General features: G+C 37.3%; 2 protein-coding genes and 1 non-coding gene across 3 annotated transcripts; all 3 read right to left on the bottom strand.

Annotated features, from left to right (window-relative positions):
- Positions 1-884: 884 nt before the first annotated feature.
- LOC124396222 (cytochrome b-245 light chain) lies at positions 885-5,766 on the bottom strand. The gene is made up of 6 exons (XM_046865315.1): positions 5,607-5,766; positions 5,191-5,260; positions 4,533-4,607; positions 4,031-4,114; positions 3,846-3,927; positions 885-1,984 (listed from the first exon to the last, which is right to left on the bottom strand). The coding sequence occupies exons 1-6, from the start codon at positions 5,662-5,664 to the stop codon at positions 1,790-1,792; spliced, it is 564 nt and encodes a 187-aa protein (XP_046721271.1). The 5' UTR covers positions 5,665-5,766; the 3' UTR covers positions 885-1,789.
- Positions 5,767-6,886: 1,120 nt separating this feature from the next.
- On the bottom strand, positions 6,887-15,215 carry mvda (mevalonate (diphospho) decarboxylase a). The gene is made up of 10 exons (XM_046863829.1): positions 14,996-15,215; positions 14,831-14,901; positions 13,446-13,560; positions 13,211-13,354; positions 11,749-11,948; positions 10,926-11,000; positions 10,607-10,825; positions 9,053-9,168; positions 8,841-8,949; positions 6,887-7,229 (listed from the first exon to the last, which is right to left on the bottom strand). The coding sequence occupies exons 1-10, from the start codon at positions 15,069-15,071 to the stop codon at positions 7,149-7,151; spliced, it is 1,206 nt and encodes a 401-aa protein (XP_046719785.1). The 5' UTR covers positions 15,072-15,215; the 3' UTR covers positions 6,887-7,148.
- On the bottom strand, positions 13,063-13,135 carry trnak-cuu. Its single transcript has one exon. It is a non-coding gene; the product is annotated as a tRNA-Lys (tRNA).
- Positions 15,216-16,647: the final 1,432 nt, after the last annotated feature.

Below are 16,647 nucleotides of genomic sequence, written 5' to 3'. Positions count from 1 at the left end.
GGTCTTACATCAAGTCCTTTGTGAGTGTGACAAGGACTTGCAAATCAACCATGAAATGGTTAGAGGAAGTGTGTGTGTGTGTGTGTGTGTGAGTGTGTGTGTGTGTGTGTGTAAAGGTCTGTGTCTGTTCTTCCCTCTGGTAATGAAGTAAGAGATATGTTTTTAGTTACACCATTTGACGCTAGAAAATTCTCTTTATTCATATAAACTACACATTCTCCAAAGTCATTCTCTCTTTCTTTTTTTTTTTACAAGAGCCAAAGCATGCATGCCCCCACCACCCCCCCAACCAGGCTTCAAGAGAGCAATAGGGGCAGAAGTGAAATGTTACTAATGTTATTTGCTTAACACAGAAAAGCAGTTTCCTTTTTGCTAAATATGTGATGCGAAACCCATTTCACCACTCCGGTCCATCGGCCTCAGGTTGTTTCATGGCCTACGTGCTGCTGTAAAAATAGGAACGAAAGGATTTCCCCATCTTTTGCAATTTGGGTGAAATAAAGAGAATGAAGAAGAAAAAAAAAAAACAGAAGTAAAACCTAAACCCTGGTGTATGTTAAAATTCGGAGGGAAATGGAGATGTTTACCAAAGACGTGCTCACTCATTTGTGAATTGTACTGTCTTAATAATGTTGGGCTGAAAATATTAAATATGTTTATTCAACAGGTTTACAAAGACTTTCTAGTGTGTACTCTATTGATGTGGCGGCCATCTTGGGATTTTTTTTTTTTTTCAATGATAAAAAAAAAGTTTCTGTCTATTCTTATAAGCCGCCTCAAATACTTACCCATTATTCTATGAGATGTCAAACATAATCGTCAAACGCCCAGACATTTTTCCACTAACCACCCAAAGTGATTGGCTCTTTTCACATTCATGAACATATTATAAGCATAAAAATATTTATTACAACTTAAAAAAAGAGTTACATAGTTCGTTCTACAGTTGTATATATATATTGTTCTCTGAACAGCATAGATATTCAAATATAAAATACTTTGTGATAATATAAATACACTGACAGATTGATTACATATAAGCAATTGGCATTTACATATCAGATTATTAACCAACAGTACGATTTGCCTTCATTTTGTTTTGTTTGCTGAAAAAGGTCTTGAGTTCCAGGCCTTTCGGTTATTTTTCCTCCTCATACACCAATCAATCTGGTGTGTTTGAGCAGAAAAATCGTCTGGGATGACATGCATACTGGCATTTTCCCATGAAAAGTAATACTTAGATATACAGTGTACAATTGAGTGCAGAAATGTGTACTTCCTAGGTTTCTGGATTTGCAGCAGATTGAAGAAAATCTCACATCTTCATATCATCTCAATTAGAAATCTTAAAAATATGCACCCCGTTTTCACAAACCTAAGATAATGTATTTCAATTTGCCTCATTTAAATGTTCAACCAGATCAAACTCTGAAGTAAAATCCTTGCATTAAACATCTTGCTGGCTTCATGATTTCGATGTAAGGTAGGGGCGTGCAAACTTTCGCCCTCAATTGTACAAAGCTATATGATAAATCATCTCCATAGTGCAACAGAAGCAGAGTAATCAGTGTCAGAACGCCTTCTTATGAAGTGTCTTATAAACACTGTAATAAAAATATACAGTAACACGACATTACGGCGTCAAAACCTTATAGAGCTCAAAATGTCATTTATCTAGACAAAATCATTCAGTAGTCAGGTGTGTGTGTGTGTGTGTGTGTGTGTGTGTACAGTCCTCTCTTGGTATGGCAGCTGAACAAGAATCTGTACAGGGTAGGGATTTGATCATTCATTGTTCGTCTGCAGTCACAGCTGCGGGATTGACGTAAGACGCAGCCTCGAGATCGTCTACTCTCTTCCTGCGCACTTCAGGAGGAGGGCGTGGTGGCGGGTTCTGAGGAGGCTGTTTGATGCTAGGAGGGACGCGTTTGCTGGGTTCTTCTATCGGCAAAATGGGTTCCCAGTGCTCACCATGAATGGCAGCCTGTGGAGCAACAGAGAAGAGAGATTTATAGCAGCATTCAATCAGGCGTTAGTAAGTAGGATGACCTACAATCTTCAGTTGCCTGGAGCACTCCTGAGAGCCACAATGTTGGAGCAGAGTTAGATCAATGGCTAGAGATCTGGACTACCATAAGAAGATTCAGACATTGAATCCCTGTACATCTAAGATTCCAGAGCAAAGCTTCAGCTTCAGATAATAAGTGGATGTTAAGGAGGTGTTTTTAGTGTATTTAAGTAAAATTTTGTAGAGTATGTGGAGAAATATGTGGACTAACACATAATATTCTACTCTTGACACAAGAGTCAGAAACACGTGCTGTTCCTCTCTACTGTAAAGTGAAAACATAAATGAGAAGCTGTGGTGAGGGCACAAGTTGAACCAAACGATTTTGGTGAGATTATGTGCATGTAGGAGAAGGGAGCAACGAACTGCATCCGTTATGCAAACAGAGTTCTGATACATCACTACTTCCATTCAGAAAAGAGAAATTTTGTATTTTTACACAAATAACATGAGATTTGTAGTTTTACTCTGGTAAAAGAACGATGTACTACATCCACTGAGGCAAATATAACAATGTACAAGTCTTATGCTTCTAAATCCATGGCCAGGAAGTTTGTCATTTGAGCCCATGAGTTGTTCAGTATTTGGCAGGAAATTCTGAAATGTCTGTCAAGATTTGTTTAAGGTTACACTAGTGATATTTAAAATGTAAAATAAGTAGCCTCTGTCACAACAGTACCCACTTCCCTATGTCCAGACAAACCCTAAAGTTCAGCCAGGACTTCTCATGAATCATCTTCATATTTAGCTTCCTGGGTGAATTTATAAAAATTTGTCTTGTGGCCTCTTTATAGCAATTCACAGTCACAATTTACTAAAGAACAATCACAATTTGTCAGCAATTCTGTCCAGGTTTTTTTGGTCTTCATATTATAGCAGCTCAAACAGTCTGTGTCTAAGTGCCTAATATTTTCTCCAAAGTTCACATCCTGAAATGAATGTTGCCTTTGCCTCAAAATTGAACTGTAATGAATGGACATTCGGTGTTCGGTGTGGATGAGGACGGTTTCCTTTTGAGTCTTTGCCACCTCAGGGAGTTAATTCTATGCCACAGTCGCCACCGGCTCACTCAATAGGGATAAACTTAAAATTATAGTGAACAAGCCTATAGGCACTAAACGAACATTATTTTCTAAAACTTTATATCCTATTAATCTCTGAAAGTGTTACAAACAAATAACTGTAAAATCTTTCACAATGTGTGCACAAGAATTGTTAGCATGTGACAACTTTAGACCACGGTTTCACAATTTCTGGATGGAAAGCAAAACACGCACAATGAGAATGAGAATTAATAAAGGAAGATATACTGTATAACATGAAATATAACTTTTTGGATAGTTCGGTTTTAAATTCGGTAATTATTTTTACTTTCATCATTTTAAGCAACACGTTCCAGTTAATTAAGCTGAGTGAGGATATACATTTTCTTCCTTGTAACCAAATTATGCTATTATTATTATTAATATTATTATTATTATTAGATCTGGTTAGGCAGCTCTGTTAGCTTTACATAAAGCAAAAGGTGTAAATTCCAGATACAGTATGTGTGCTTATAATTATGTGTGTGTGTGTGTGTGTGTGTGTGTGTGTGTGTGTGTGTGTGTTAGGAAATTCCTGAGATGTATTAATCATTTCTTTATTTTAGTTTCCTTATTTCACACTGAGGCACATTGTATTACCATTTCCTATTCCTGTAAGCCATTTGGTAGTACGATCAACAAGATTAAGGAAGGTATTCTAGACAAAACACCGATAAACCAGAAAGGTTACTCACAGACAGGTAGATAAGGCTGGCTATTCCCAGACACACACAGCCCAAAACTGTAGCGAGCATGAAACCTCCAGGAACACTGAGCCTGTGAATGTAAAAAAAGAATTTGCACTGAACTTCTCACCTGGTGTCAAAGGCATTTCTGTTGTTTTATAGCGTGAATGCATTGAGCACAGGATTTGACTTACGCCGCAAGAAGTATCGCTCGAACGTAGTAATTTCTAGTCAGGGGCCCGAATGCCTTCACACACACAGTGAAGCAATACTGACCGCTGGAAAAAGAAAGAGAGAGAGAGAAGAAAAAGAAAATGCCTAAATACCTTTTACTTCCTCATGATAGACATTTATAAATAACAGATTTATTATAGATAAGCTTGCATACACAAAGATACAGTTAAAATGCTTAATACAGGTTTTCTAGAAAAATAAACTCTAAATTTCTCTCAAATATTTTTCTATTATTCAGAATTTGAAGAACCAACACAAGAGCGGGAGATTTCCTAACCAGGAAGCAGCATTTACCACGCTTATGATTATTTTTAAGTGTTTTATTATTAGCCTTGAGTGACATGTTTGCTGCTTGAGCAACCATGAAACATCTGCGAACGTAAACACGTAACAAATACAGGTTTCATGATCTCGCCTATTATAATCTATTTCCTGGAAAGATATACTGTGTGAAGCACTTACGTTCTCGCCATACTGGTTCCTTTGGCTCTTTTGCTCCTCGGATACTCCAGCAAACACACAAACACACCTGCAGCTCTGCACCTCAATTAAGGCCAGTAAACAAAATACATTCTGGTGTACGATTGAGCATTTATGGTTAATTACTCAGTAATAAGCATGAAACTAATTACAAAGGTGTGGGTGAGTTCATAGAGCAAGGAATGTAGGCCAAAGTTTGGATGCAATTACCTGCATCAAGTCCTGGACTGATACAACACTGGACTTTTTAAAGAATTAGAAGCATAGTGGTGGTAGTTCAGTAAAAAAAAAAATTGGAAATCTCATCTGAAGGTCATGAGTTCAAATCCCAGCACCAAATACCCACCATATTTGGGCTCTTTAGAAATGCCCCAAAGGTTGGTCGCTCAAGATAACAGCGTCTACCAAATACAGTTTCAGCGTCTACCAAAAACGCTATTGCTTATATATTTTTAGTACCACATGCCTTTCCTAAGGATAATTCTCACATTTTTTTGTATTATCACTACATAAATATTATGTCGACTACCCTAGAAGACTGGACTGAACCTATTTAACTGGCAAACACACTCATTCGTGTAATAATTAGTGAAATTGATGCTTAAAAACATGTTTGTTGAAGCATGAAGTGGAAGGATACATCCCGAAAGCAGCAAACTGCCAGTCTCTGAACTGACCTGCCACTCCTACGATGCCACCGGTTAGGTAAACTGGAAACAGGGAAGTTGGAAAGAAAAAAAACCTTTTTATTCCCGACTGCACTTCCTTATAAATATCACAAAAGATAAGACATGCTTGAGAATAACCTGGAATAAAATCCTGCTGGGTTGTGCAGTAAACACTGATGTAGACCACAGCTCACCTTTATCCAGGTGTTAACACAGCACACCTGCATTTCCATTAAAACTGTACTCTGGATCTACCAGCATGATGGTTACACTAATACATCTGAAAGTCCGGAGTGGTCCTGCTGGAGACATTGTTTTCTCCTGCAATCTCAGCTACACATTACAGACCCAGCAGGATTGAAACATGTAGAAAGTTTTGTTTACTTACTGAGTCCAGCCGCCAGTGCTTGTTCATTAGCCCACATGGCCCACTCGATCTTTCCCATTGTCGCTAAAGTGTTTTGGAGAGCACCGATCTGCTGCTTCCTCCTGCCCCACGACCGCACAGCGCTTTCAACACGCACCTTAAACTCTTCTGCTATTAAAGAACAAAGCGGGGCGTGGCCACGGCGCTCAGGCTCCGCCCCCCGGGGAACTAGTCACGTCCTCTATACTTGCTCGAATCGAGTTACTGCAGTCTCTGAGTTTGTAACTCACTTTTTCTCTCTGTTAGTTTTCTCTCTGACTGACAGTCAGTTTACCTCCTGTCAATTACAGAATTATTGGCACCCTGGAAAAACATGATCCTATATAAGGAGCCATGAACAATAGTTTAGAACTTTATTATACAAGAGATCTGTCTGTCTGTCTGTCGATCGATCGATCTGTGTCTGTCTGTCTGTCTGTCTATCGAACGATCTGTCTGTTTATGGATGTATGTATGTATGTATGTATCTATCGCTTGGTCTGTCTGTCTGTCTGTCTGTCTATCTATCTATCTATCTATCTATCTATCTATCTATCTATCTATCTATCTATCTATCTATCTATCTATGTATGTACCTATCTATCAGTCTGTCTGTCAATTAGTCTCTATCTATCTATCTATCTATCTATCTATCTATCTATCTATCTATCTATCTATCTATCTATCTATCTATCTCACTTTAAGCATTGCAGCACTTTATTACACAATACCTCAATCTTCTATATAATTGAACAAATGTCTATACAGTAATCAGAAAAATCTGGTTTATTTTCAGTATGTGAAGGCAAATTCTTTGCACTCAGTGTCTGTCTGAAGTGTCTAACCCATGGACTCATAAATGCGGAGTTCCCTTTTTTATTTTTTTTTTATTGATGTTTTGCCAGGACTTTACCACAGCCACCTTCAGCTTTTGCTTGTTTGCCACTCAGCCATTTAAGGGCATTTCCCATCTGTACTTTGACGGACCGATTCTATCTATTTTGCCGCATTTGACTGGAACTGAGTGGGAACTATATCTTTGCATTCTTCAGAGTTCATTCTCTGATGTCTAGCAACAGTCACATCATCAATAAACACCACTGACCCAGTTCCAGTTTTACACGCCCGTGTTGATATTGCCTCCAGCATCTATTATCATTTTTATTACCTGATTATCAGAGTGGAGGTAAATAAGGGCAGACACTTTGAAAAAGAAGGCAGCTACAAAACAAATTCATATGAAAAAAAAGCAGACACCATCATGTGATCAGTACATGTATTTTCAAATAGCATTTTTTCAAAATCTAGAAAAATACTTTGACAGAAATATTTATGCAAAAAGACAAGAAGGTAAAAATTCTGGGCACAAAAATGCATACAGAAATTTTAATTATTATTTATGATAATAATAATAATAATAATAATAATAATAATAATAATAATAATTCTTGGTGTAAATCATTTATATCTTAATTGCTTTTTTACTCTGGGGAAGTAGATATTCTGCATCAAGCCCATTTTTACTCAGGTAGCTTTCTTGGGAAGTCCATCTGTACCTAACAGGTGAAGCGTTGGGTCGTCCAAAACACAAGGACCAGGGCCAACCTGAGGAACAATAAAAGAAAAAAAGCTTTAGGTTTTGTACTTCATGTCATGCGAGATGTCGTGGTGGGTAAAGGTACAGTTACACCCTGTAGATATGCATTTTAATTTACTCACCCCAATGCAGTATGAACTTCTAATTCCCAGGTTTAAAAACACTCCAGTATCAATTCACGTCTGACCTCCCTAAAGTTCAGTGAACTTTCTTGCCTCATTTGCTTCTGTCTGCACTGAACTGAATTTTACGGTCTTTGAAAATGAATGACTTGCAGACCTTTTGTTTCACAGCACGACTGTGGTGTGTTGAAACAAAACATAAATGTGAGATGGTCTGGAAAACCCCTTCAGAAGGTGACATTTCAACATTTTCTCCTACATGCTCTAAAAACTGCAGACTTTCTGAAGTAAATTTTTTTTTTGCCATTCTCCTTCTCCGTTCTTTTGATCTCACCCAAACGTCTTAAACGTGAGAAATTTTCATTCGTAAAATTTATCCTAATTTTAATCACCGGCACACTGGAAACAATTTTTTTTATTTGATTTGCTCTTTTTTTTAATATGCAATAAATAATATGCTTTACAATATTAAAAATAAGGCTAAATCCACTTAATCATCAGTGTCAACATCTCATTCTCTATAATCATTGTTCATTCCTATATTGTTGGTGTGAGAAACTGATTCTATAAAAATGATGTAAAAAGATTTACCTAAAAAAGATATTTTGGTCACAATTGGAAACTTCTAGAAATTCAAGTGAACATGAAGTTTTTATGAGCTTTTTTACCCATCTTACCAAGGGTGCCAATAATTCTGGAACTAACTATATACACCGACAGCTGAAGTTGCTTTAATTTTCCATTAAATTATGAAATAATCTAAACACTAAAAAGGCGTGTGTAAACACTCTGATGATGAAAAAACAGATGACATTATCCACCAGCTTGACTGACGTGTACACTGTGTGAGGAAATCACACTCAGCCAGAGGTCACCATAGTCATCTTTCAGCAGAGTTTTCCTCTGATGGTAACAGTCTCTGAATGAGAGTCTGCCGAACGTTAGAAATGTAATAGAAATCCCGAGCAAGGTTATAAAATGAATAAAGATACTCCCACACTTTATCTTGGATTTTTGTCAGAATTCAATTTCATGTTCCCAAAAAAAAGTCTCCACTCTTCTGGGAAGGTTGTGAAAATTTGTTCTCATTTAGCCACAAGGGTGTTTTGAAAAAATAATATACTGATGTACGTGAGGTGAGAAGGCCTGGGGTGCAGTCAACGTTCACATTCATCCCATAGGTCTTCAATATAGTTGGAGCTCTAAAGCAGGAGATTTTCCACTCCAACCCATGTAAAGCATATCTTCATGGAGCTGGCGTTGTGCACAGGGGAAAATGAAGGCAAAATGTATGCATCCTCTACCATTGTGTGCTTTCAACTTGGAGGTTTGGAGAAGAACTACATATGGCTGGAACAGTCAGGTGTCCTAATACTTTAGTCCATATAGTGTATCATCATTCACATCGTTTACATACGCCAGTTTTTTGTGTTCAAAAACATCTGATGCGAAAACAAAGCCCTTTTGACTTGCTATTCACGGATCTTAGTCGTGTACCTTAGTGCTGATGATGTAGCTGATTCCTCTCGGGCTCGTCTCCATGCTGATGTCTCTGATCAGCTGGTCAGACAACGAGGCAGAGGGTACAGGATGTCCTTTTACAAACCTGCAGTGAAAAAACATTACACATCATGCAATCATTTTACAACAATGCACAAAAGGGAACTGAACATAATCCTAGTGAACAATAAACAAAATAAAGGACTTACTCGCCACCGTTAGATTCTGGAGGAAAGAAATGGCGAACGGTCTGGATAAATTCGGGCACGCTGTCACGCAGGAGGAAGATCACCGCGTTAGGCCCTGCATCAAAAGTGTACGCAACCTGAAGGATTTAACAGATAAGAAAAAGGCACTCAAAAATAATTCAGACCGGCGCTTAAAACAACATGTATGTCATAAACCTCTACAAAACCTCATTTTTAGAATTCTTTTCTCGCATCCTACGGGTTGAACGAGGGAAAAAAAAAAACCAAGCATGACAAAAAAAAGTGTGTGTGTGTGTGTGTGTGTGTGTGTGTGTAGGTGTGTGTGCCGATAACTGATTATTCAACCGATGGATACCGGATAAAAACAAACAAACAGAGCACTCTATGTAAAATAGTACTAATCTTAATTACAAAAATAAAACAAAAAAACAAAAAAAAACAATACTTAATGATGATCAAAATGTGCTTAATATAGCATCTAAAAAAAATAAACATATTGATGAATATAATTACATAATTCAAAAAGTATAAATAATATATAGAATATAGTGCTCTCCATGCAGCGTGCCATTTCACGTGAAAAAATAAAAGATTTTTTTTCTGACAGGAATAGTTAGGGGGTTAACTAGATTCATTGTGTACTGAAAATACCTTCTATAAATAAATAAACCCTTTGAGATAAATTGATTCTGGAGAATGAAAAAGAAAAGCCCTTTGCTACTAAGGGTGCCAATAATTCTGACACTGACTATAAAGCACTTTAGATGCATGAAACACAAAAGTTGTATGTGTGCTATACAAACAGCTGTCTGTAAGATTTTGTTCGGAATTTGTGAATTATAATTAGAGTTCGACTGAGTCATTGGATTTGCAGATTAATTGGCACCAATTGTTAATTGCTGGAACTATCAGCTATTGGAAAAACATAAATAAATAAATAAATCCTTTTAACAGAGTTGTCACATTTGTAATCTTGAGAACCTGTGTTGATTTATTCATTGATAGAGACTCAAAGCACTTTTGTGAGTCGCTCTTATCCAGAGCGACTTATCTGCTAAGTGGCGCAAATGTACATGTAAAATTGACACCGATAGTTTTTCCGGGTTGCATTACACAGACAAAAGCGACCTCAAGAGGCGAAACACTGATGCCATGTGCAATGTCTTTTTATTTATTTTGGATGTAATGTTTTTTTTAAATTTAAAGTGTCACTTTAAAGTGTCACTCAGTTTGAATGCATGCTTTTCCTCAATATTTATAAATGTAAATAATATATTTATATTTAATTTCTTTAGCACATTTTCATGAATCGGTACTGTTTTTTTTTTTTTTAATAAAGTTAAGTACTATTTTACATGGAGTGGTGTTTGTTTTTAATCCAGTATTCATTTTAAAAATGCTGTTGATAATCTGTTATCTGCAAGTACGATCCAACCCACAGTAGCTACCGGTTATTATTGGATTTCATACTCCAATGGACTTGTGAATGTAATTTTCTTGTTGAGAATTTCAAAATGACTGCAGCCCAAACATATAAGAGACTTTCCTACTCACTCTGGTTTCTCCGTAATGCTGATTGTAACGATGCACCAGGTTTATGACTTTGCGTGAAACGTCATTGAGGTAGAAGATAGGTGGGAACGTATCCAGACAGGTGGCGTGAAACTGGTTGCTGTCTTTCATGGTGAGTTCAGCGAACGCCGCAAAGTCTCGCTTCCGAATGGCCTCGATCATATCGTCCATCCGAGCGGGGACCACACTGTTCGCACGGTGCTGTAAAGAGCAAATATTTCCCAAGCTCTCATCTCTACAAAACGAAAAGTTTATTTTAATACTAGCAGGTTGAAATTGAGGCAGTGTTTAGCGTCCGAACCTTCAGCAGTTTGCTCGTCTGTACGCTCGTCTGCATGCCTGAAGTACTTGCAATGGGCTTCCGCTCTGCACTGACCTGAACAGAGAGGAAAAATCGAGATTTAACATTTTTTAAACAGTTTATCGATTCATAAATTGTATATTTAATGAATAATTAAGCCTTTTGATCTTATCAGTGATGTGAATTAATACAATTTGAAAGAAGAAAAATTCATTAAATCAAATAGAAAACTTAAAACATCATGCAGAGCTTCCTGATTGTTTAGGTAAATAAAAAATAATAGAAATTAATATAATTATTACACCTTCTCGTCTTTTATGGTTTTTGAGACTGTATATTATACTCAATCTACTATATTGTATTTTATTAGATCAAAGATTGTTTTAATTAATTACCTATATAACAAAATGTATTCAGCTTATTACATGTATTTATTTAAATAATTATTTTCCCACAATTCAAAGTATATATTATATTATATTATATTTTAAGTTTCTTATAAATGTATCATTGTTTTTTTAAGGCAAATATTTTTATGAAAAAAAAAATTATATTGTGAATTTGAATCAAAATATAAAGCCACAAAGTTTAAGTGTAACCAAAATTAATATAACTGACTTTTGTAATTATAAAAGTAGGATCATTTCAGTTCCTTTCACATGACCTTCCAGAAATATTATACATAGGCACATCTAATGTGTGCATACAAGTATTCAATAATTTAACAACTAAAAAAAAAATAAGTTTCAATGCAGCATCTATACCTAAAGTAACATAAAACAAAAAGCTGTAACAAACATCCTGATTGTTTGGTAGGACTCACAACCAGGACGAGAACCCGGAGCTCAGGCCAGTGTGTCTCTGGTGCCACCTGCTCAGCCACGCTGTCTTTCCCGTCCTGTCTTTCGCCCATCTTCCACTGCACAAAGCCTCCATACATACTCCTGCAGGCGCTGCCCGATCCCTGGCGTGCCACCACCGACAGCTCCGTGTCCACACCGAACAAACGGGACAGCGAGTACACTGAGAGAGACACGGACACGTTAACGGCACTGTAAACACTCATAACAAAACATGTAATAAGCATGTAGAGATCATGCTTAAGATAAGAGTGGAATCAGACTCAGAAATTATAATTAAGAAGTAAAAAATTGTATAAAAATTAATAAATATCAGACATATGGAAACCATATGCCTACATACAAACCTAAACTAGGGCCATTCTAACATCAATACTGTGATAAATTACAATATCATAATACACTTTTTAGAGATATAACATACAGAGAACATTTGAATTATTATTCTTATTCTTATTGTATTATTAGTGCATTATAATTGATCATTATCGATTTAATATTTGTACAGAACCTTTCAATTTGTAATTGTATTATTACACAAATGTAAAAAATAAAAAGATCCTTCTTTTTTTTAAGTTTCTGTAGACATCACAGGCAATTGTTTAGTTTTATTTTAATGTATTAAAATGACAACACTAAATAAACACTCATTTCAAAATTTTATGGAGCTAAACGTTTCCCAGGAGCGTAATGAATGTAATATTTATGACGTACGTTTCAAAAAGGAATATTTATGTTAAATAGATTAATTAAGGGATAGATTGTGGGATTGATTCATTAAAAAAAAAATCACTTTGCTCACAAATTATGATATGCTCAAAAACTTTTTATTTCCCAATGGTGCTAATTTTTCTGGAGCTGACTCAAGAGCTTCTGTGCGAAATACAAAAGTAGTACATGTATATATATATGGGCGTATATGTATATTATACCTCCTTTTATACCTTGTGTACATTAATCACCATCACCCCAGTACGTATAGAGCCAAACACTCATTTACCATATTGCTATTTAATGTAAACAGGCTTCTAATGCACTTCTGGTTAGATGCTAACTGCATGTCATTGGCTCTTTACATGTACTTTGCACAATGTCAATACAGTTGAGTCTAATCTAAACTAAAACTTTCTTTCGGCTTCTCCCGTTAGGGGTCGCCACAGGGAGCGCCACAGCACTCCACATGTTTTGATTTGGCACATGTTTTTACGCTGGATGCCCTTCCTAACGCAACCCTCCCCAATTTATCCGGGCTTGGGACCGGCACTGGCTGGGGATGGTTCCCTGACCGGGAATCGAACCCGGGTCGCAGCGTTAAGAGCGCTGCATCTTAACCACTAGACCACCAGGGGACCACCAGGGGACCACCAGGGGACCTCTGAGTCTAATCTAAACTAATCTAATCTAATTCAGTGATTATGAACTTACCCAGGCAGGCATATCCGGCTGCAGAAGACGCCAGCCCAGCTGCTGTAGGGAAGTTATTCACAGAGCAGATATGCACCCGATGAGAAAGCGTGACCTCGGCATTCGGGTCTTCATCGTTACGTCTTTTCCGCGCTAACCTTCGAACTGGTCGAGAACAGAACAGAATAAATGTATTTTTTTTTTTTACAGGGTGTCACAGCTCGTCTGTATCGTTCTGATATTTTGAGAAGCGTACTCTCACGAAGACATGACTGCAATCTGGGCTGCTTGATGTCTTCTACTTTGCCGTTCAGCCAGATGCGGTCCTCCTGAAAATTTCTGCTGCATGCGACTGTCGTGGTTGTTTTAAGCTGGAAATGGAAATGACTGGATCAGTATTTTTTTTTTTTATTTACAGCTGCATGAACTTCAGCCGCATGTTTATGCAGCCTTCAGGAGCTAGTAAAAAAGATAATACACAGGATGCCAGATAGTGGATTATAAAAACAATTTCACACTTTTTAGATGCATGTTTGAAGATGGAAAGAGAAAAAGATTTTTCAAAATAAAACAGAAGAAAGAAGCGCATCATTGTTATTTCCCACGCAAACTTCTCCCCTTACATATTTAAATAAGTATGTTTTTTCCTACAGACTCTACTGTATAATAAGAACCTACAGATAACAACCTTCATTAAGGAGTTGGATTATAAAGCCTTCCTTCTGACCTTCCTCAAGGATCTTTATTTGTATTATATACATATAGGATTAAAAAATATTGTAGGATTTAAAAAATATTAAAAAAGAAATGGAATAAGAAAGAAGCACATCTATATTTATGAGAATATTGACAGGTTCAGCAAGACATATGATACATATAGAACAAATCTTGTAAACCTGTCTATCATTTATTTACATTTATAGGATACAGCTGAGCGGATTAAGGGCTCTTGCTCAGGGTGTGTCTGGGATTTGAACTCATGACCTTCAGATGCAAAGATCCTACACTCTTTACCCCATTCATTTTTTTGAGCTGTATCATTAATAAGCACTTTATCATAATTATAATAGAAATAAATGTAGCTTAGTGGTTAAGGCATTAGACCCAAAGGTTGTGAGTTCAAATCCCAGCCGCACCAAGCTGCATGCCCTTAACCCCACAGATGCTCAGTTGTATAAATAAGATAAAGAGCAAATTATGATGGCATGGTGTCTCGAGGGATAGTGTTATTGCCTCACAGCTTCAGGGTCCACAATTTGATCCTGACCTCAGGTTCCTGCCTGTGTTTACATTGAAATCAATTTTCATCCCACCTTCAAAAAGAATTATGATAGGTACAATAATAATGAATCGGTAATGCATCTGAATGGTGTCTGAATATGGTCTGACATCTCACTCAGGATTTATTAACTTCCTGGGAAGGATCCAAATTAAAATCATGATATGAACTTACATTTGACCAGACTGCTGCTCTCCCAGGTTCCATAAATCAAATGAATCATGTGACCAGCATCAATTAGTCAATGGGTCACGTGACAAGCATGGACGAATGATCATTATGAAGTAATAAGAGATGCAGGTTCATATAATGAAATATCTCCCAGGTCTTCTTCAATAAGGTGAAGCAGATTATCATCTCACCTGGTCCTGATGCAAAGTCACACTGAGTGAGGAGTTGATGGGCAGGATCAGCTCTTCATCTCGTTTACCCCCTGCGTAGGAAACATCAGAGCCCTTCAGCACAACTTCTGAAAAAGTAAACATCTGAATGTAGACGCAGAAAAAAAAACAATAACACACACTCACAGTACTTAATAACAGCGATGTTCACTGGCGCCGTGCACGTGACCATCGAGACCGTTTGGCTGTTCGTTTCCGGCATAATTACAATTATATTTGTATTTTTAATCTAATAAATGACACTGCAAAAAAAACTACATTTAATCACAAAGCTCGGCTGTAACTTGCGACTTAGAATTACTCCACGCTGACATTTAGGTCGCCATGATATGACACCAACGAATGTGATTGGCTGAAGTACGGACACGAGCCTCATCTCTCCGCCAATCAAAGGCTCAAAGACACACCCCCTCCAGCAACCAGCCAATAGCAGACGTCGGACCATCGACACATGCGAAAGGACGGCTTGACGTTGTGCGTGTGTGTGTGTGTGTGTGTGTGTGTGTGTCCCAAAAGAAAAAATCAATTAGCTAAAAAATATATATATATAATAATGAAATAATAATAAAAAAATATATATTTTTAATAGAATTTAAATTAAAAAAAAGTAACTTGTGTTTAATTAGTTAATTCACATTAGAAATATACTCTATATTCAATAGTCAAAAGTTTGGGGACATTTCCACATTTAGTGGTAGCTTAGTGGTTAAGGCACTGGGTTACGACTGGATGCTCAGGGGTTCAAGCCCTAGTAGTTCCAGGCTGCCACTTTTGGGCCCTTAATCCTCCCTGCTCCAGGGATGCTGCACCATAGCTGACCCCGACTTCCTAACAAACTGGGATATGTAACGAAAGAATTTCACTGTGCTGTAATGCATATGTGACAATACATGCCTCGTCTAATTTAGTTTTGCAATTAGCTATTCAGTAGCTACATTATATGGCCAAATGTTTGTGGACACTGGCGGTTACATCCGTATATTATCCTTCTCTAACCTCTTGCACTGCCCCCAAGAATATACATGTATAGGATGTCTTTGGATGCTGTCACATTATTTTCCCTTCACTGAAATTGAAACAATGAACTAAAACAGATGTGTAGAAACACTGAATATTAGCTAGTTTACAGTTAGCTAATCGGTTGCTGCACTATATGGCCAAAAGTTTTGTTGTTTTTTTATGACTTCCTTCCCCAAAATGTGACCACAATTTTTTAGAAGTACACACTTCTATACAATGCCTTTGGATGCTGGAGAATTATAATTTTACTAAAACTAACAGACCCAAACCTGTTCCATCACAACAAGGCTCTTGTGCACAAAGCAGCTCCATGAAGACATGGTGTACCTGGGTTGGGGAAGAAGATTTTGAGTGGCCTGCTATAGAGCTTTGACCTAAATCCTCCTGAACATCTTTGGGATGAATTAGAACACTGACTGCACCCCAGGCCTCCTCACCTCACCTACATCAGTACCTGACTTCACACCCTTGTGGCTGATGAACGCAAATGTCCACAAGAACACTTAAATCTAGTGGAACAACTTTCCAGAAGAGTGGAGGTTATTATAACACCAAATAGAGACTAAATGTGGAATGGGATGTTCAGGTGTCCACAAACTTTTGTCCATACAGTGTATCTAATCCTTAATGCCAGGTGCAGATGGAGTTTTACCTTGACGGTTGTTTTCTTCTCTGTTTGTTGACTAACTTTTTCAAGAATCTCTATTAATCCAGACTCTGAGATCTGAGAAGAGGATGATGCAGACCTTAAAACATTT

Source organism: Silurus meridionalis, chromosome 13 (assembly GCF_014805685.1).
Source record: "Silurus meridionalis isolate SWU-2019-XX chromosome 13, ASM1480568v1, whole genome shotgun sequence".
Taxonomy (NCBI): domain Eukaryota; kingdom Metazoa; phylum Chordata; class Actinopteri; order Siluriformes; family Siluridae; genus Silurus; species Silurus meridionalis.
This window is presented reverse-complemented; position numbering and strand designations above follow the sequence as displayed.